Below are 23,443 nucleotides of genomic sequence, written 5' to 3' on the forward strand. Positions count from 1 at the left end.
ACTGGTTTCGCTCAACTCTGCTTATGGGTCAGTTCTCCTACTCTTGAACAAATGAATCTAGGTTAAACTAGTTTGAGAAAAGCACATCTCTTTTTAAACAGCACTCACAACCTGAGAATGAAAATCTGATTCCTAGTGCAGTTTTCTTAAGGTTGCAAAGCGGAAAGAAATGAAAACAAGGTGTTAAAAAGACAGAAAAGAAGTATTTCAGTGCTTTTTAGTTGGGGAGAATTGATTTAAAGCTGTGGTTTTCAACATACAAACTAAAATTGAAATTGTGGTTTTTCAAGATGTAAACACCTATAATAAAAATGTCTCAGATGTACTCAAACAAGCTTTTCAGGTCATTCATTAAAACCACATCAGCATGTTAACATGTATGTGAACCTTTCTATAAGTAATGCATATTCATTCTGATTTATGTAAAACTCTTTGCAAAGAAACTAAGTGCAAACAGGTATAATATAACAGTTTTTAAAGGTTAAGGTGTCCGATCCACAAATAAGCAAGTTCTATATAAACATTGCTATTAAAATATTTCAAATATTGATGATGCCTGGACAGTGGTAAGCTCATATAATTTTGGTATCATTTGAAAGTGTATTGCCTACTGAAAAAGAAAGTATAAATTACATGACAAAAATATGTTACAGAATTTTTTATTTTTTTTACTTTATAGTCTTCAATGATATTACTTCAACAGAAATCCAGTTATTATAATTGTCCCAGTGCTGTAATTTCTGTTTAATTATTTTTAGCAATTGTCTGTTATTTGTTTACAAATTACATTAGTTTTTAAAGGGGGACAACTTTTTGAGACTTATGTTAAGTATCCAGTCGTACATGGCAGCACAGTAGAACATGTATGGATAGGTAGATTGTTGGTAACGATGTTGTTCTTTCATCAACAATTTCTGTGTTTTAATGATGTTTCCCTATACCTTAAAATTTATGGTACAAATGTTTAATTCTTATTATTTGAAAAATTGTATGGAGACAGAGGCCACAAGAAATGAAGCATCTTAAATATGTCATCAAGTATGTTTTGTGGTTTTGTTATACCACATAAGTGAGCCAAGTGGCATAATTACAACCCTTGTGGTTATCAAATGTATTTAAGATGAGCAGTTAGTAAAACAAGTGATTTCCGATAATCATAGAGGTGTTATAATGATGGGAAAAGGCCACACATAACGATGAATAACAAATTTTAGGTGAACTCGGTGCACTTGACTGATCAAAATAGTTGTTATTACTTTAATTATGTTATTTGACTGTGAAATAAGTGCATGTTTTAGTCTATTTATTTAGAATATAACATAACATTCAGGTGTCCTTAAATTGGCACAAACAGAAATATTGGTTGTATTTCTTATAAAAATGTTTTATTTTTTCCTTAAACCATTAGATGACAACTCTCGGAGTTCACTTATGGTGAAGAATTACAAGAAGTAACATATTTCTATTACTTGAATTATCTGAATAAGCAAAATAGGAAATATTATCTATTGATATCATTTAATCCATAACATTTATATATTACAAAATTATAATAAAACATTTTATTTCACCTGAACTTTGTTCAGGATGAGCTAAAAGTACAGGCATATGGTCTGTTCTCTGAATGATAATGAACAAGTGAATGGGTCTTCACCAAACTTGGTCTGTGGCAACCTTAAGTATGTAATTGCATGGACCTCTTTTAAGTTTGTTTAAATGATTGCACTTGGCCCCTTTTAAGAATTGGCAGAGCTAAAAATAGAAAAGAAAGCCTGACACAACTTCTCCTCATGAAGCGATTGATTGATCAATAATTATGCATTATTCTTGCATGTAATGATTCAGTGTTTCATAACATACATTTAAAAAAGATGGAAAGGTCAAGGTTAAGTGAGGATCCTTTGGGCCATGATGGCCCTCTTGCATTATATGTAACAAAATTGTTCTATTGAAGTAGATGTAAAGTAGTAAAAAAAAATTATTAAAGTCGATGTGTTTGGCACAGGTGTCATAATGTTGATTTTTTGGCATTGATGAACAATTTACTGTTATCACTCCATTTTAAAACAGACTGGAGAATGAGCTTAGCTTGCATGATGCAGGTTGTAATGCAGAATAGGCAGAATTTTAGATGTTTATGCAGGTGGTGTAAATAAAAGAAACAGATGGGTTGAGGGCAATCATGCAATAGTAAGCATTTAACTTACATAATGCTGTTTCAAGTAAATGAACCAGATTTCATACTAATGGTAGGGTCATGAATAATGGCTACACCCAAACAAACAAAACAGGGTACATTAAGGTAAAAGGACTTAGGATATTTGACTGCTAACTTCTGTAACCTAGGAGTGTTCAGTGTTGAAAAATAATCAAATTTTCTGCTTTTTTAAACAAATGTTTCCCAACATAAGTGAAAGATGACTGAAATTTCTGTGTTACATTTTCATCCTCTCGCCCCTTGTCATTTTGTTCTGCTTGTCTTTGGTTTAAAATTAACGCTACATTTGTTTTCAGACACATTAAATTCTGCATTGTAACTTTAAAAGGCTTGTTTAGAATTGACAGTCTTAAAACCTTAGTTTAACATAAAACTGCTGATCTCCTTACGTCCTGGTTTCAATAGAATTTTCAACTGAAATGTACATATTCTGAAATAATCATCTTGTACCTTAAGACTGACTAAAATCTGATCATAGAGTGTAAATTTCAAAGGGCTATAACTCTTTAGTTTATGTGAAGTCAATTGCAAAGGCTTCACATGATCTTCCTTAAAATGATGTCAAACTGCAAAGACTTAATCAAGCTCTCTGTTTGAAACAAAGTGAAAACTGAAAGGTTATATCATCATTGGTCAAACTTAATCTAGAACTATGTTTCAGATATTATGATGAAAAATCTGCAGTATTTCAATTAAAACATGAGTGCCAGACTGTCACAAAATACACCCGTCATCGAACTTGGCCTAATTCAAGGGCCATAATCAAAGAGTGCCTGGGGCGATTTGACTGGTTATCGAACTTGGCCGAGATATTATGCCCACAAACATTATCTGCAAGTTTGGGGAAGATCGTATGAAAACTGTTCGACTTAAAGAGCGTTTTTCGAGTAATTCAAGGGCCATAATCCAAGAGTGTCTGGAGAGATTTGGCTAGTTATCAAACTTGGCTGAGATATTATGCCCACAAACATTGTCACCAAGTTTGGTGAAGATCGGATGAAAACTGTTTGACTTAGAGGGCGGACAAGGCTAAATTTGTAGATTTCAAGTTATTCAAGGGCCATAATCCAAGAGTGCCTGGTTATCGAACTTGGCTGAGATATTATGCCCACAAACATTGTCACCAAGTTTGGTGAAGATCGGATGAAAACTGTTTGACTTAGAGAGCGGACATGATTTTGGACGCCGACCGCCCGCCACGGGTTTTCACATAATAAGCCCCGCTGTTTCAGAGACGGACTTATAAAAATATTTTCTATATATTTTTTTCACCTGAACAAGACAGAAGTGAAGTTTTAAAAGCAAATTTGAAAAATTACAATGCAGAAATTACTCAAAAAGACTTAGTAATATATTTTAGGGAAGTTGAAGTCCAATGAGACACTTGACAGATATGAAACTGTATGATACTGATGTATAAAATTTGTCCCTGATGTCTTTTCCTTTGTTACATGTTGTGACTTTGCATAAAATTATTATAACAATATCTGTTGTTACTGTTCCTAGTGATTCTGACATTTTACAACATAAAAATGTTCATTCAGCTATCAAAAACGAAATTGACAATGTACTTTTTGATGTTAAAAAGCATAAAAGTAAAATTTTTATAGCTCGTTAAAAGCTTGAAGTGTAGTTATTTTGTTAAATAGGGGTCAGTCGTGACTGAATGATCTAAGAAAACAAACAACAATACATTTATTGTCATTTTTAATTTATTTTTTGTGCTATATTTTGAGTCAGTCATTTTTAAGGTGGGATGTGTTAATGTATGCTGAACATTATAATGTAATTAATGTTATTTTTTAAAGGCTCATTGCCTAGATGAGTCATGATCTGGATGAGATGGTACAGATATAAGCGTAACGCACAGCCATTAAGGTTCATGTTGTTGTTTGTTTGGTTATCTCCCTTTGTGTGTTAAAATGAAATCTCCTCTTTGCCCTGAACACTTTGGTATATATGTGCTGAAGAGTGGAAGTCTTTGAAGTATAACATTCCAAAATGAGCACTCGCTTTAGGGGAGGTAACTATGAAGTATAGCATTCCAAAATGAGCACTCGCTTGAGGGGAGGTAACTATGAAGTATAGCATTCCAAAATGAGCACTCGCTTGAGGGGAGGTAACTATGAAGTATAGCATTCCAAAATGAGCACTCGCTTGGGGGGAGGTAAACTATGATGTATAGCATTCAAAATGAGCCTCTTGAGGGGAATTCAACTATGAAGTATAGCATTCCAAATGAGCACTCGCTTGAGGGAGGTAAAACTATGAAGTATAGCATCCTAAAATGAGCATCGCTTGAGGGGAGGTAACTATGAGTATAGCATTCAAAATGAGCACTCGCTTGAGGGAGGTAACTTATGAAGTATAGCATTCCAAAATGAGCACCGCTTGAGGGGTGGTAACTATGAGTTATAGCATTCCAAAATGGCATTTGCTTTAGGGGAGTAACTATGAAGTATAAGCATTCAAAAATGAGCACTCATTTTTGGGGAGGTAAAATGCATTCCAAAATGAGCACTGCTTGAGGGAGGAATGTGCATTCCAAAATGAACATTCGTTGAGGTGAGGTAATGTGCATTCCAAAATGAGCACTCGCTTGAGGGAGGTAACTATGAAGTATAACATTTCAATGAGCCTCGTTGAGGGGAGGTAACTATGAAGTTAGCATTCCAAAATGAGCACTCGCTTTGAAGGGGAGTAACTATGAAGTTCAGCATTCAAAATGAGCACATGCTTTAGGGGAAGGTAAACTATGAAGTATAGCATTCCAAAATGAGCATTTTGTTTGAGGGGAGGTTACAAATGAAGTATAGCATTCAAAATGAGCACTCGCTTGAGGGGAGGTATTATGAAGTATACATTCCAAATGAGCACTCGCTTGAGGGAAGGTAATAATGAAGTATAGCATTTCAGAATGAGCACTTGCTTGAGGGGAAGTAACTATGAAGAATGGCATTCCAAAATGAGCACTCGCTTGAGGGGAGGTAAATGCATTCCAAAATGAGCACTCGCTTGAGGGGAGGTAACTATGAAGTATAGCATTCCAAAATGAGCACTCGCTTGAGGGGAGGTAACTATGCATTCCAAAATGAGCACTCGCTTGAGGGGAGGTAACTATGAAGTATAACTTTCCAAAATGAGCACTTGCTTGAGGGGAGGTTACTATGAAGTATAACATTCCAAAATGAGCACTCACTTGAGGGGAGGTAACTATGAAGTATAACGCTTGCTTGAAGGGAGGTAACTATGAAGTATAGCATTCCAAAATGAGCACTCGCTTGAGGGGAGGTAACTATGCATTCCAAAATGAGCACTCGCTTGAGAGGGTAACTATGAAGTATAACATTCCAAATGAGCACTCGCTTGAGGGGAGGTAACTATGAAGTATAGCATTCCAAAATGAGCACTTGCTTGAGGGGAGGTAACTATGAAGTATAGCATTCCAAAATGAGCACTCGCTTGAGGGGAGGTAACTATGAAGTATAACATTCCAAATGAGCACTTGCTTGAGGGAAGGTAATAATGAAGTATAGCATTTCAGAATGAGCACTCGCTTGAGGGGAAGTAACTATGAAGTATGGCATTCCAAAATGAGCACTCGCTTGAGGGGAGGTAACTATGCATTCCTAAATGAGCACTCGCTTGAGGGGAGGTAACTATGAAGTATAGCATTCCAAAATGAGCACTCGCTTGAGGGGAGGTAACTATGCATTCCAAAATGAGCACTCGCTTGAGGGGAGGTAACTATTAAGTATAACTTTCCAAAATGAGCACTTGCTTGAGGGGAGGTAACTATGAAGTATAACATTCCAAAATGAGCACTCACTTGAGGGGAGGTAACTATGAAGTATAATGCTTGCTTGAAGGGAGGTAACTATGAAATATAACATTCCAAAATGAGCATTTGCTTGAGGGGAGGTAACTATGAAGTATAACATTCCATTTGAGGGGAGGCAACCGTGAAGGATCCTACTGGTTCCATTTTTCGTATTTTTGGTATGACATGACATGTATAGAGCAAAGTCATGTCAGACAATAAGGGTGAAGCCAAAAGAAGTCTTAAGTGCTTCTTTATTTATATGCATTTAGATCTCTTTCGCATTCACCCCTCTGTGAGCTCAGTTGCACATGGAGCAGGCGCTCCACCTCTTAAGGTTATCAAGGCATTCGACTGTTGTTTTCTTGTCAGTTTGGACTACTTTAAATAATTTACTTGCAGTGAATTTTCCTAGACACTATAAAAAAAACTGTTATTTCACAGTTTTTACACTTAACAAATACGCTAATTAAAAGCTTATAGATGGAACACCCTTATTTGGATGTATACAGTGTTGTTTGACCTCATGACCTCTAGCCTCTGCCACCATAAAAATGTTTTTAACATAAATCAGACTGAAGATTAGACAAATAAATCAAACAATTGAAATACTTGAAAACATTACTCCTGAACTGGAGCATCTCTTTAAAACTTGATACAAAAATTATACAGAAGAATTTCAAGTCAATTGGATCTTTATGGCTATCTAATTATGGGTCAAAAAGCATTCCGAGCTTTCACTATAGCAACCAGCCACACAGACTTCAATGTACTCTTTGTTAAGGCATCAATGTTGAAAGCGAAGAACATACCCACAGACAAGATGATTAATTGTAGGTGATGTTTTTATAAATGTTTGAAAAAACAATTACAACTTTTAAACATGGATAAAATGTTTAGGGTTGAATAAACTTAATTTAAGCAGCTAAAGAAATCGTACCATAGTAAATTAACTAATGCTGATACTCTGGGGTGGTAAAAAAAACCTGTAAAAATGCATTCTGCAGGTCTTAATCATCAGTGTTTTCTGTAAATACAATTAACCCAACAATACAGCATAATAGGAAATTGGATGCCTGGGTCTGAACTTGACACCTAACTTACAACCACTTCATACTAAGATTCCACTGAATATCAAATGCTACTTGACACTTCTCAATTTAAATTTGAAACCCAGAGTGCAAATTCCAGATTGTTATCAGCCCTGTGATGGACATAGGTTTAAAATGGGCTAAAATTGCTTTATTCGGGGATGAAAATATATTTTTTGCATTCTCTCTCTCACTCTCTATCAACCTATATTATCAATGAAACTGCAAGGAGAAAGATGAAGTACGTATACCAAAAGGCTTAAGTTTTGTTACAGGTTGCTCAAGTGTTATTACAAAAAGAGAAATTTAATAACTTTTGCAATTAAAAAGAAAGTATTATTTTGTTACATTGGTCCGAAAATAGCAACAATTTACAGTAATTGAATAGATAGCAATCAGCAGACACACCTTTTGGAGTTAGATTTTGATATATGATAAAAAAGACCTGTTTTAATTACACTTCTGCTGATGCAGAAAGCACGCTGAAAAGATGTAAGAATTTAATAATCACTGCCCACAGTCCTTATCTATTAACCCATATCATGCTGGATATGATTAAGTTTGTCTGTGCAGTCTGATCATGACCTGCACTGTTCACCATTCAGTCAGTATCTGTTTAGTAGGCACCCCTTTTAACAGTTAATGGTACTGTCCAAATTGAAAGATGGACAAGTACATTATAGAAATTTAGCAAGGTAATGGTTAAAGTTCCTTTAGTGTTAAAAACAGACAAGGCAGCAGTCCAAATATAGAATATGCATAATTACATTGTTAGATTAGCCCTACTGTCACTGTTTCACATGAACTTATACTGTCAGAGCCATAAAGGGAGGTAATAGAAAAGAATGTTTTCAATAATACTTTCTGCTATGTTTATCAAATATTCAAACTTAGGACAAATATATGAAATAACAATTGCCAAAAAGAAATTACTTTTATTTCTATTCATAAGAAAAAAATGTGGCAGCCACATTATAACGTAAGACCATAAAGGGAGGTAATAAAAAAGAATGGATTCAGTAATAATTATTGCTATTTTTACCAAATATTCAAAGCTGTGACAAATTTATGAGATAACAACTACCAAAAAAAAGAAATAACAAGAAATTACTAATTTATTATATGTTCATAAGAAAAAAATGTGGCAGCCACATTATAACCAAAGATCGTAAAGGGAGGTAATAAAAAAGAATGGATTCAATAGTAATTTTAGCTATGTTTATCAAATATTCAAATCTATGACAAATATATGAGATAACAGTTACTGAAAATAAGAAATAAAAAGTAATTACTTTATTTTATGTTCATAACAAAACAATATGGCAGTCACATTGTAACAAAATACTGTAAAGGGAGGTAATAAAAAAAGAAATAACAAGAAATTACTTCATTTTATGTTCACAAAAAATATGGCAGTCACATTATGACCAAAGACCATTTCTAAATTAAGCTGACACAAAATCTCACAACCTATCTCCCATTTTAACAACTATTAAAATCCTTAGACATGAAAAAATGTACAAGTCATCATGTACTTGAGTGGAAAAAGTGTATCTTAAAGTTTAACATGAATTGTGATGTAACAAAGTCAGATATAAAAATGTACAGACATGTCAGGCATGCATTTACATGTTAGAAAGATGTTTCTAGTGCAGCAGTAAAAAAAAAAAAAGAACACTTTCAAATATGCAAATATGTCAGAGTTAATTGTCCCACTTTTTATAAAGTTAAAATGTTAATGGCTTTATCTAATGCTGACGCTGCTGTTATTAAAGTTAACGCAGTAATTTTCAAAATTTTATAATTTTGTTGAAAATTTAGAAAACGACAGATCTTTTCTTAATAGACATGCTAACAAATCAGAACTTCAGAAAAAAATGTCATTAGTAGCTGAAATTCTTATTTAAATTTATTTTTCTAATTTCTCTTGAGTTCTTGATCATGCAATATGTAGAAATTGCCTCTGTGAAATATCTGAGAGGTCAGTGATATACAGCCTATGTCTAGGGGATTTGAGAGACAAGTAGCTTAGTAACCTGATCTTGTTGAGTTGACAGCCAACTGTGATCTGAATTTAGATCTACAGATTTATTGTTGACATTTCACTTTACCTCAGCGTGACACCCATGCCAACATGCATGTTTCTGTAAGCCTCTTACGGTATTAAAACGACCTTAGCTGTAGATGGTAGTGTTTAAAATGGACTTAGATGAAAAAAATCTCAGCCACAGCAATCATTTATGGGATCATAGGATATCTCTGTATTCGTGTCTACACAGATCAGCCTAAGATTAAAAATTAGTGGACTTGTACCATTTCAACCACAATTCAAAGGTCCACATGTTCAAATTGAACTCTGACTAGTCAGTCTGTGTAGAGATGCTGTATTTTTTCTTTTGCACACAATCATTATTATGGTTCAATTAATGCTTGTAATAACCAGGAAGTGTTGGTTGTTAAACCTGTCAAGAGTTGTTCAAATCAGTCAACCAATCTGGTATCATTGAAAACAGCTAAAATACCTGCAGAATCATGGTGTGATTCAGAGACCCCATTTCACTAAGCCTAACTTAGGACATAGTAAGAAACAATGGACTATTTTCTCTATCATATAGATTCTAAAATAGCTTCTATACTTATTTTCCAAATTCAGGATAAATTTTCATAGAGATCTACCTCTTGCCCTTGATGAAACATTATGGACCATGTCTGAGACTGTCATAAAAATTCTAAAATAACTTCTATACTTATTTTCCAAATTTAGGAGAAAGTTTCAGAGATCTACCTCTTGCCCTTGATGAAATAATGGAACATTTCACTGTCATATAATTATATATATCTAAAATAGCTTCTATAGTCATTTTCCAAATTCACGAGAAATTTTCATAGTGGTCTACCTCTTGCCCTTGATGAAATAATGGAATATTCTCTGTCATATACATATATATGCTGAAACAGCTTCTATAGTTAATTTCCAAATTCAGGAGAAATTTTCATAAAGCTCTTACCCTTTTTGAAATAAATTTATAAAGCACTGTGGTGCTCTGTTTATATAATGTTGAAGTTTTGTTATCAAAAGTAAGTATATATTTCTGATTCTTTTGCTGTTTGATCATTGAATGTGAATTAGTTTGTTATTTAACTCTCCACTCAAAATGCATGCTCACATTCTGTATGTGACACCTGTTACCAGGTTAGAAAAATATCCCATATTTGCAATTAAATGGTTGGAAGGTACTTCAGTTATTGTGAGGAAATCAGCCACTTCTGCCCTGTAAAACATCAGACAAACATCTTAATCTAGATTATCTTTATCCTTTAATACTTTGTTTTTCTCAATTTCGCCTATTCGGATGTGAAAGAAGGGCATTGGCATTTTTAAGGGTATATTTGTAACCACAATGAAACATAATTATTTAGGGAATGTTATTATTGTTAAGCTAAATGACTATAAGAATGGTAATCTTGTCATTTTTAACTTAAACTCTTCTTGGATCAACCTCACAGCTAAGACAAAATCCATACCATGATTTTTACAAAACTAGTGATTTGAGGCTTCTGGGTAACCAGTACCAGAAGCCCAGTTGGTTCAGTTGGAAGAGCTCCTAAAAATGTTTGCAAGCAGAGGGACATGGTTTCAAATTCTACACTTGGCATTTGTTTTTCTCAATCAAAATACAACAAGACAATATAGACACTTAATTATCATGCATACACGTAATAAAACATTGACTTCTTCAGTTCACTGTCGGTATATAAACTTATAAAGTCATTTTCAATGAAATAATGTTGTTAAAGTATACAAATTTCAAATAATGAAGAAAAAAATTTTGTTCGAAAATTGGAAATTTTTGTCCGTCATGGACCACACCTGGGTCAGTTTCTACTACACCGCATGTTCTAACTGTGCACCATTGAAATTTCAAGCCTTATTTAATGCTAGATACCTGACTCAGAATTCATGCTGATATAATCGCTCTACTTCTTGCACCTACCTTAAAATTAAGAGTTTATGGTTGCTGATTTTAATTCCATTTGATCATACTTATTTATTCACGCATGTAGTCATGGAGTTGATCCTAATTTACGCAGTATTGCCACAAGGTGGTATAACCCTGTGTTGTGTATATTTATCTTCCAAATGAGTGCATCTATATAGGAACCTGCGACACCACACGAACGGCCACCAAGTTTCTATCCGCCTCCAGGCCTTAATTAAGGGCCTTTCCTTGTGTGGTAATATTAACGTAGAGAAAGAAACTCAATATGCTTGATTGTAAATTTAATGGTACAGAAAAAGAGCTTAAGATGATAGGTAAAAATTAAATTGTAATAAATTTACCACTTTGGAGTTCAGAACGTGCTTATTTTGACACAGAGTGTAATTTTGTTTGAAGTTATGACATACTAAAAAATAGGGTATAAATCATATAAATTTGTGCTTTGCCATTTGACTGTTCAACTGTTCCTACATAGAAAATAAGCAGTGTACGCATGTCTTTCAAAAACAAAAATTCAACGTGACAAGTTAATGTACCATACGTCAACTTCCATTTTTCAACTACATAGAAGGAAAATAAGAAACATTTGAATGACCATATCTTGCATCAATTAAGGACCGTCATTATCATAAATTAAATTAAATTTGTTGTAAATGGCCATATACCGCATTGTTATCAACAAAATGGCTATTCTAAAGCAGTGTTGAATTTTACAGGTCAAGTGTTAAATTTACTCCTTGCTTCATACCCTTTAACCCACAATTGAACTTACTTGACTTTAGGAGGCTTTCATAGAAACCACTGACCATTTATTATTCTTTCGTTATCTTTTAATAAGATCACTTTATTTGAGGCGTATGTAAGGCCAAACAAATTTTATATAGCCATTTTATAGTACAGTCTTTTTAAATACAATTAAGTGCCAAACGCTTAGGGTTGTAACATGTAAGAAAAATGAGCAAAATGCTTAAGTTACTCGGGGTTTTGAGTGATCTAAACATAGATAATATTGTATAAGTGGATATATTGGCCTGTCAAAAACTTAGTGAATTGCCAATTCCATTCATTTCGCGAGCATGAATATTTGCGAATAGCCGAAACCTGAAGTGCCAAAGCTCAGTTTGTTACATGAGTGTAATGCCTTGATGCACATGGAAATTTAAGCTGGCTGATATTTTTTGGAATTTCTTGAATTCGCAAAAATCACAAACACTTCCAGGTCGCAAAACAACAAATTTTTCTAGTTTTACATAATTACCAAGGAAAACAGCTCTTCAAAACACATAACCGGCTTAGAAAAGCTGTAAACTCTCAAGAATTTATTACAGTTTTTCATGACCTATGAAGAAAGTTATCCCAATATTCTCTTTAATAATTATGCCAGAATACAAAAGTTATGATGGAATTATATCACATCAGCTCATAAGTTTGCAAGATTACGTCACTGTTACATGTTTTATTTGTTATCTCGATCAACAGCTGCTGTAGAACTTTTACAATATCTTGGCAAAATTACCAAAATATGAATGCTGTATGAATGTATCATTTGTGCTCATATGATTGAAGATGAATTCCATTCAGAACTGACATACCTAACCTTTTGATCTGAGTAATTTATGTTCACAGTAACATTTCTTATAATAACAATACTTACTGCAATACTTTTTTATTTAATTTATAAATATGGTTCTACACAAAACCTTTGTTTAAGAACACAGCTGTTATAGCAGAAAGGAAAATTATTGTGTACTTTCATCAGGCAGCTAAAACTCTTCAGTTTCTGTATCTGCATGTTTCCAAACATACATTGTGAGTAAATCTATAAAGAGTTAAAATTCAGTTAAATATGTCAGGAAGTAGTTCAGGATAATCTTGAAAGAGAGACTGAAAGAAATTCCAATGTCTGTTTTCCTACTTAATTTCTTCATTTTCAGAAGTTATGCCCTAATTACTGATAGATATATCCAAGAAAAAATCCCCATTACAACATAGCTCTACCACATGACTACATTTCTTTATAATGTCAATGTTGTTTTTGTACTTGTTTCGTTAAGTATTTTTGCTGTTGCGATGGTTGTTTTTTTGCCTGTAAATTCGTTTAATATGGTTCTCAATGATAGTTTGATCAATGTTATTTATCATTTGATTAGCATCAGTCAATTATCTGGCAAAAACAGAAATGTTAAGGCAAGTGATCTGCTGGCATTTCAATAAAAAGGAAAACATTTTGGCAAAAAGTAAGAACAAGTTCTTGATAGTACAATGTTAATAACATTCACAGGAGTTTTCTTAAACTTGTGTTGCTGATAGAAGATGTAGATTTGGCAGTGGAATCATTCTAGCTATATTATAGGGAATGATGGCATTTCTAATGAAATATAAATAACATTTATCAATCTTACCTTTCCAAAAATTTATTTTTTTCCGATTTGGGAGCCAAAATTTGATTCTGTAGTATTCTGCCAAAGATGAAAATTCCAGTCTAAGGTTCGTTATAAAAGGTAGCTGCTTATACATTGATAAAAAGGTATTAACATTTATCATGCTAGACAAGATTGAGTCTGCCTTTGCGACCAGTGTAGATCATGATCAGCCTGCACATCCATGCAGTCTGATCAAAATCTGCACTGTTCGCTATTCAGTCAGTATCTTATTGGACAGCACCCTTTTTAACAGTTAATGTAACGGTCCAGATTGAAAGATGGACAAGTTCATTATAGAAAGTTAGCAAGGTAAGGGTTAAAGGATAATATGTACATTGTGGGGTTAAAGCTAAGATTTGAGAAAAAAGAGAAAGATCCAGATTGGCATGTTTTAGAAAAAAAATCAACAAAACTGGTAGAGTCCAGAAGCAAAAGAATATATTGAAGTATTTCCTTGAATGTAAGATAGTAGATGAGGGAAAATGTAACGGTTGAAATGTAGAGAGAACTTTGGTTTGGTCCATGTTATATTGATTGATAATAAAATGTCAGGGCATAAAAAAAATGTTTAAGTATTTGTTAGTATTGACAGTAAAAGTTGAAGTGCCAGGAGGGCCAAGGTTGTAAGATGGAAGGTGAAATAGCCAGTTGTCAGTATATGAAAGCTGAGTGTTTTTTTGTTGTGGACAGCAAACTAGATTGTGAATGTTTGAAAAACATTGCAGTAGATGCAAACTGTTTGTGATGCTGAATGTTTTTGTTATATTGGAAGCAAATGTGGGATGTGTGTTGAAGTGAGTATGTTTGGTGAACAAAAAGCTGCAAAGATGAGTATGACAAGGGGCTGTTTTATGAGCAGCACTGTAAAAGGAATTTAGGTAGCTGTAGACTTAATGTTTCAGTATAAAGTATCAGAGTTTTATAGCAAGTTATAAGATTATTCAAAGAATATGAGTAAAAAGTTTAAAAAACATGGAATGCACTTTTTGAAAACGTTTATTTCTAATAAAGTTTTAATGTATTTAATGTAACAAGGTTATTATCATTTATATGTCAAGCTAATATATTATACTTAAAAAAATTACATTTTATTCACAGTTTTCAAGCTTCATTTATTTGATAAGTATATCTGACTAATTTAAAGTATTAGACAGTTTGACAGAAATTACTTATGAAGGCACAAATAGACATTTAGACATTAATAGGATCGTATCATCATACATTAGTCTTTTGGCCTTGCAGAATAATTACATTAAGAAGATTTAATCTGGAAAAAGATCAGTGCATGATTTGAATATTTTATTCTATCTTATATCAGATATGAAAAAATCCATTTCTAGTCTTGTCCGGGTGGCCCGGTGGTCTAGTGGTAACACGCTTGACTGTCAGTCCAGAGGTTCGGGGTTCAAATTCCAGTCCAGGCACTGGAAATTTCTGAGATGCTCTTGAGTGTTTCCCACCTAACTAAGAGGCCAGTACTGATTCTTCCCAGGAAAGATGGCCTCGCGTGTATTGGTGCTATACACCGGGCACGTTAAGTAACCAGACTTCTATTCACAAAGAGCCGGACAGGCCTGAAACTAAAATGATTTCTCTCTCTTTGTTCTGGGGGCTTTGTCTCATTCTGTCGATCTGATCAGATCACACTGTGTGAGTACTAGTAGAGGATGAAATTGGCACCCTGAGTGGCTACCTTTGCACTGCGTAAAGCTCCTTTGAAAAGGGCGCTATATAAATCTGAATAAATAAATAAATGTCTTTACATGATCAAATCTATTTTGCTCATATTAAGTCATTTAAACAGAATATTGGTCAGGGATTAAATGTCTTATTTCAAAGAAATATTTTCTTATATTTTACAGGTACAGTGCTGTGTACAAAGTGACACATGTTGGCCGAGCCTGCCAGAGATCTTCCTGGGCAAATGTTCTACAGAAGGGGGCTGAGGTGTGTGTAGAATGTCAACCTACCTCGATGAACAAGAGGCTGGAGCGCTGCACAGGACATGGTGTGTTCCATGAGGAGACCACATGGAAAGCTATTGCTGTGAGAAACTGTCATGGAAAATGGAAGATGATTACCCATCATGACTCTAAAACATGCAACCATCATGGAGATCATGACTTTGTCCTAGTATAATCATTGTTATCAGGGAGCTTGATAAAACTTAAAGGAAAGCTGCTATGAGACTCAGAGTTGGCAAGCATTTTGTAATTGTCACTGAATGAGCTTCTGCCAGACACTGAATTTCAAGATGTAAATGTAGGAAACTTTCTCAGACAGCAAATTATGTAAAGTGTGTTTGATTATACAGTAATGATCAGCACATGAAGCTTGTTTTCATGCAAATGTCATTCTTACCTGTATAATTATAGACTCAAGAATAGGTTTTGAGTTTAGTTAGACTGAAAAAGTGTACTTTGCTTTCTCATCCAGTGGCTTCTGGCATTTACTTTGTAAGATTCATTGGCAAAGCGTAGTGTTTAGCAGGAACAATATTGATGCCAAATCCTTTAAGTCAGTATTTTTCTTTTTATGTATACTGTTCTATGTGTACTATTAATGAATGTCTTTACATACCTGCTCTTAAAGATATTTAACAATTTGGTTCAGAACATTTTGAATATTTTGCAGTATTGTATAGCACAAACATTTATTTAGTAGATTTTTGAGTCAGTTTAAATGAGAAAATTGCGAAATTTATATACAGCTATCAATCGGACACAGATTTTTATACATTTCATTTGTTAAGACTATGATATGTCATAATAAAAAAAGTCTTTGTTCTTTTAGATGTATGACTATTTAATTATTGTTATCATGTAGATATATTATTTGTAGTTTTTTAAATGTTAAAACATCCATTTTAAATTCATAGGAATTGTGCTCCAAATTGGACTAAATCAGTTTGCTTACCAGTTGATGCATGCGTTTATGTGTGTAGCTGATTGTAAAAACATGATGTTCAAAAATGTCTTTATTACCATCTCTGTAAGTAGTCACCTATGTATGTTACTTATTGAATCACTAAAAGTTCATGCTGGACATTCAATTTTACTTCCCTTCAGAAACATAATTATTTATATATATTTCCTAAGTAGCATTTTTTATCCTTTGGAGAAAATGATGGAGTGTAACATTTTGTATTTCATTAATTGTTTTAACATTTCATCCATCCAGTATGTTATTTAAGGCCAGTAGCATTCATATTCTATGTAAAGTACAACAATTCTTACCTGTTAGAGAGATGTTTCCAGCTATTTACATTATTAATGCAGAACACCAAGTTAAGTTTTTGTATCATTTAGCAGAAAAATTACATATGCAATGATGTGAATGTATTACAAAAGTAATCCCCAAATATAATAGTGATATATTAATCACGTTACAGTGAGAGACTACAGTGCAGAAGTATGGGGTTTTGTAAAAATGCATTATTTTCTGTTATGATTTTAATTGTCTGTAGACAGTTATGTTTATTAGAGAAACAAGTTTACTTTTGCACAAGAGAAAAACAAGAACCTGACTGGTTTGCCACTTTGTTCCTTATATGTCTTCCTTTTTTCTGTCAGACTGGGCATGATTACTGCATTTAACTGTAGCATCTTGGGTCATACCCGCATTTGATTTTCTGGACCAAAAGGAGAAACAAATGATGAGTGTCAGTTGGTTTTGAGGAGTGTAAGTTATTTCTTAAATGATGAAGTATAATGGGGAAAATTGATCATGCCAGAATATGAGTTCAAGTAATTTGTTTCTATAACAGCAAAGAGTCTTCAAAACCTTGGAAGAACGTTGCCAATATACAATACAAATAACTTAGATATACAAAACAAAACAACATTCAATTTTCATTTTCTGGATAGTAAGAAAAGGTTAGACAAAAAATAAAAGAGAAATCACCCTCATACAGGTTCTCTTAATATATGCTCTTGTATAAGTCATTTAAATATCAGGATCATTTTGTAAATATTTTCACTTTCTTCATAGTCTGAAGCTGTGCTCTTCTTTTGTTTAAGAATATATATAATACACTTTTACTAACTTTAATCACAAATCATCCTGCTGAATGTCATCAAAACTTCAAAAAGTCTTCCATTCTTATATTATAAATGCTAAGAAAAGTTGTAATAATTTCTTAAAACATAAATTTAAATTTGAAATGTGGAAGTACAAATCACAAGGATGCCTCTATTTAAACTTGCTGATGTCCTGCAAATTGGTTATACAATCAAAAAGACACCGTCAAATTGTATGGTTGTACAATCCAAAACACATTGTCTTTAATCAGCATTGACTTTTTGAATGGTTATACAATAAGAAAGACACTGTCAAATCAATGCGGACTTTTTGTATGGTAATACAATCAAAATGACACTGTCAAATCAGTGAGGACTTCTTCTATGGTTATACAATCAAAAAGACAACAGCAAATCAGTTCAGACTTTTTGTGTGGTTATACAATAAAAAAGACACTTACAAATAAATGTGGCCTTTTTGTATGCGTTAAACAATAAAAAGACACCTACAAATAAATGTGGACTTTTTCATATTGTTATACTACCGAAACACATTACTTAAATCGTTTTTTCTTTACAGAAAACATTACTTGAGATAGTGAGATTTATATTTGATTGGTATTTTATATATATTTTAATCAAGTTTTGTAGATGAATTTGGAATATTATATATGACTCAATATGCCAAATAGATATAATGTTATATCATACCATTACAACTAGCTGTCTTTTCTGTACATAATTTTTGTAAATACTTTATGCAACATTTTATACTGAAGAGAATGTTACATTGAATAAGTATTTTTTGTTTTGTTTTTGTACATATATATGTGGCATGTCAAACCTCAGCTTATATATTGGTACCTTATATTTTACAGCTTTACATTTTTATAGTATTTTGTATGAAAACCAGTTCTGAAAAAAAAGGCTAAAAGATAAGTTACACATTTTCTTGCAAGTGCAACTTGAGCTATTTATATGAAAATAGTGTAAAGGCAAAATGAATACTTGATACTTATTTTATATATAGAAGAAATGCAATGCAACTTTTTTATCCTTGGGAAAATTTTAAAAGCCAGTTTCAATTTTTTTATGCATGTGAATTGTATGCTATATATAGACATATTTAAAGTATCTCTAGTATCTAAATTTAGCTGTACAGTTCTAAGTGTCCATGTTTTAAATAAAATATAATTACACCTTCATTTTGTGTTGACTGTTTCCTGCAGGTCCATCCAAGTTTCAGTGCTTTCAGTACTTTGATTTTCATTGTCCAGTGTCCAATATACTAGTACGCCAACATCAAATCGCCCCTATTGGATGTACACCCATACTGAGTGTACATTATACAGACTAAAGGTTATGGTTATGTTTAACATAGGTTTAATAGTGTAAATTCAATGCGTGTGTACACTCAATTTGGGAGAAATAATGCTGACCGTCCAATAACTGAAAAACTTCTTCCACTGTGAAATCCTTGTGAGTAATTGATGTTACAACAGTTCAGCATACTACAATTTCTTGAATTTTGAATTCTGTCATAGAAAGGGTATGCCCCATCATATCCATATATAAGCATAGTACTGGAGACAAAAAGCAAATTGTGAGTACTATAAGTTACAACACCTGTACATTCACTCGTGTATGTGACACATTGTTCAAAGCAACAATGCTCTATCTGCCTTGTAAAATACTGAGTGATAGCTCACTGTATTAGTTCATTTTTAGGCCAACAAAAACCTATGCCTTAGTGATGCAAAGAAAATACGTACTCGAGCAAATATTTCTTTTTTTGTCTTGGATTTACGAACTTCTGTTGTTTCCTGTATAATTACCTCCCTTATACTGCAAATCTATGGATGGATGCGTAATTGATGCCTAACTGGCAAGAGTTTTCATTCTTTGCAATTATTCGTACAACAATTGTTTCAAAAATGCAGGCATGTAGAGAAATGTTTATAATGTTGAATTACAATAAAATTGTCTCTGATTTAGACATAGAAGATATAAAGATACTGCAAAGAAACCAAATATTGATATCAACCTGCCTGTCATATTGTTAACATAAGTGCAGTTCCGAACGCGATTACTGGAATGGAAAAAAGAATATTCTTAGAATATTCAAACACATTAAATTGTACGAATCAGAATTTTCCTTTTTACTTCTTAAACACAAGTTCTTATTCCGAACTTTAAAGAAAGCGTATGTGTCTTACGTTCCATACATTTTTTTTTAAACTCCAGATAAATTATCAAAACAATACAATCATAATATGGCGCATTTATTATACTGATGCATTACAATATGAATGGGAAAATGCGAAAACTTACTAGTTATTGCCACGAGATGAGAAAAATAGTGAGAAAGATCATGTAGGTCAATGTATCCATTTTAAAGTCAGAATTGACAACAGTAAGTCAGTATTCCTACTTTGGTGGACCCCAAAATTACACAAACCTCCATATAAATCTCAGTTCATGCTAATTCAACAGAAAAGATATATATTACCGAAAAAATTCTCTTCTAAAGACCAAGTGCAGAGGTACTGCTCAAAAGTATACGGGAATTCTGGTGTTAATCTGATCTTGGCCATCAAGAATTCCGGAGATGTTATCAAAGAACTTTTAAAACAAACACTACACAGACCAAGTGCAGAGGCACTGCTCAAAAGTATGGTCATCAAGAATTCCTGAGATGATATCAAAAAACTATTAATCTAACACTACACATGTTCGATTGTAAGTACTTACGATTTTTCTCTTCTTTATATTAATCTGCATAATCTCATAAAGGAAAAAATGGAAGCTTGAATTGAGTAAACATTTGCAAGAGAAAATTCCAGTTATTTTGCATATTATGTAACAAAGAGTTTTTTTTCTAAAATTACACCTTATGGTCAGATATGTGAAGCGTTGCGGTTTCTGCTGGCTGTTTCGCAATAAAACATATAGCGAGTAATTGGCATCCCTATGGGGACTTATTTTTAGCTCACCTGTCACAAAGTGACAAGGTGAGCTTTTGTGATCGCGCGGCGTCCGTCGTCCGGCGTCCGTCCGTGCATCCGTCCGTAAACTTTTGCTTGTGACCATTCTAGAGGTCACATTTTTCATGGGATCTTTATGAAAATTGGTCAGAATGTTCACCTTGATGATATCTAGGTCAAGTTCGAAACTGGGTCACGTGCCATCAAAAACTAGGTCAGTAGGTCTAAAAATAGAAAAACCTTGTGACCTCTCTAGAGGCCATATATTTCACAAGATCTTCATGAAAATTGGTCAGAATGTTTAGCTTGATGATATCTAGGTCAAGTTCGAAACTGGGTCACGTGGGGTCAAAAACTAGGTCAGTAGGTCTAAAAATAGAAAAACCTTGTGACCTCTCTAGAGGCCATATTTTTCATGAGATCTTCATGAATATTGGTCAGAATGTTCAGCTTGATGATATCTAGGTCAAGTTCGAAACTGGGTCACGTGGGGTCAAAAACTAGGTCAGTAGGTCTGAAAATAGAAAAACCTTGTGACCTCTCTAGAGGCCATATTTTTCATGAGATCTTCATGAATATTGGTCAGAATGTTCAGCTTGATGATATCTAGGTCAAGTTCGAAACTGGGTCACGTGGGGTCAAAAACTAGGTCATTTGGTCTAAAAATAGAAAAACCTTGTGACCTCTCTAGAGGCCATATTTCTCAATGGATCTTCATGAAAATTGGTCAGAATGTTCAGCTTGATGATATCTAGGTCAAGTTTGAAACTGGGTCACGTGGGGGTAAAAACTAGGTCAGTAGATCTAAAAATAGAAAAACCTTGTGACTTCTCTAGAGGCCATATTTTTTCATGAGATCTTCATGAATATTGGTCAGAATGTTCATCTTGATGATATCTAGGTCAAGTTCGATACTGGGTCATGTGGGATCAAAAACTAGGTCAGTAGGTCTAAAAATAGAAAAACCTTGTGACCTCTCTAGAGGCCATATTTCTCAATGGATCTTCATGAAAATTGGTCAGAATGTTCACCTTGATGATATCTAGGTCAAGTTCGAAACTGGGTCACGTGCGGTCAAAAACTAGGTCAGTAGGTCTAAAAATAGAAAAACCTTGTGACCTCTCTAGAGGCCATATTTTTCAATGGATCTTCATGAAAATTGGTCAGAATGTTAACCTTGATGATATCTAGATCAAGTTCGAAACTGGGTCACGTGGGGTTAAAAACTAGGTCAGTAGATCTAAAAATAGAAAAACCTTGTGACCTCTCTAGAGGCCATATTTTTCATGAGATCTTCATGAATATTGGTCAGAAGGTTCATCTTGATGATATCTAGGTCAGATTTGAAACTGGCTCACGTTGGGTCAAAAACTAGGTCAGTAGGTCTAAAAATAGAAAAACCTTGTGACCTCTCTAGAGGCCATATTTCTCTATGGATCTTCATGAAAATTGGTGAGACTGTTCAGCTTGATGATATCTAGGTCAGGTTCGTAACTGGGTCATGTGCCGTCAAAAACTAGGTCAGTAGGTCAAAAATAGAAAAACCTTGTGACCTCTCTAGAGGCCATATTTTTCACGAGATCTTCATGAAAATTGGTGAAATGTTCACCTTGATGATATCTAGGTCAAGTTTAAAAGTGGGTCACGTGCCTTCAAAAACTAGGTCATTAGGTCAAATAATAGAAAAACCTTGTGACCTCTCTAGAGGCCATATTTTTCAATGGATCTTCATGAAAATTGGTCAGAATTTTTTATCTTGATGATATCTATGTCACATGTGCTGAAAAACTAGGTCACTTTGTCAAATAATAGAAATAACGACGTCATACTCAGTTCAACACTGGGTCATGTGGGGATAGGTGAGCGATTCAGGACCATCATGGTCCTCTTGTTATACTGTTATTAATGAGATGTCCACCAAGACGCACTTTGAAAATATCGAAGCTTTAAATGAAACCTCGATCAGCATTAACTCTCCCGCATTGAGTGTACGCACGCATTCAATGTACACTTTTAACCCTATGTGAAACCTAACCCTAACCTTTGTCAGTATATTTAAGCAATCTCTTGAAAACCGAATAAGCTGTGATATATAAACACCGTATGATGTTGATCGGGAGACATCTCGTCCGGGCGGAGGGAAACTGACAATTTCAAAATTGAAATAGTCTCTTTTATCATATATTTTGGTTTCTAAATTACCATTCACAATTGTTAAATCAAGTTCAAACATGAAGTATTAGCTTTGTTAAGCTTTTAAAATTCTTTGAATAATTATGTTTCTCTATTTCTGAAAAATACTGGTTTTCCATACTTAAAATATCATCAAGGTACCTCAACGTTTCCACCAACATTAAATCGCCCTTATTGGATGTACGCACGTATTGAATGCACAATATACTTTAGTCATAGAAATCTTCATATTATCGAAAAGTTATAACAACAGACTCGCCGATATCACACACTACTGACTTTACAACAGATTTCCAAACTTGTAAAGAAACTTAATATAAACCTTAAAGCAGGAATATAAACTATAGAAAATTAGATATGTGTACGTCTATTTTAGCAGTTAAAACAATGTTTTGAAAATATGTAGAAATACATATTCAACTATAAACTGATCAGAAGCACCTGTAGCCTGTAGAGTTGTTGTGGTCGCTCACAAATTATTTTTTTATCACCACTTTTGCTGATTTGATGGGAATTGTTTAACTGACGGGAATATTGAAAGCCAACAAAGTAGAGACTGACCAAATACAGGTGCATCGCCTATCTTCTCAAGCGTTTATCGGTCTATTTCATTGTCTCAGTTGCAGGACAATATTGTCATCAGACGACATTTGATAAGACCTGAATGGGTTTGCACCCGGTCTATCAAACATTC

General features: G+C 33.7%; 1 protein-coding gene across 1 annotated transcript in view; it reads left to right on the forward strand.

Annotated features, from left to right (window-relative positions):
* The window catches only part of LOC123533521 (somatomedin-B and thrombospondin type-1 domain-containing protein-like), a 67,349-nt gene extending 48,572 nt beyond the window's left edge, over positions 1-18,777 (forward strand). Inside the window, exon 4 of the mRNA XM_045315173.2 lies at positions 15,416-18,777. Within this exon, the coding sequence (XP_045171108.2) occupies positions 15,416-15,692 (277 nt within the window). The 3' untranslated portion in view covers positions 15,693-18,777. The remainder of the gene's footprint in view (positions 1-15,415) is intronic.
* The last annotated feature ends 4,666 nt before the right edge of the window (positions 18,778-23,443 follow it).

Source organism: Mercenaria mercenaria, chromosome 12, assembly GCF_021730395.1.
Source record: "Mercenaria mercenaria strain notata chromosome 12, MADL_Memer_1, whole genome shotgun sequence".
Taxonomy (NCBI): Eukaryota; Metazoa; Mollusca; class Bivalvia; order Venerida; family Veneridae; genus Mercenaria; species Mercenaria mercenaria.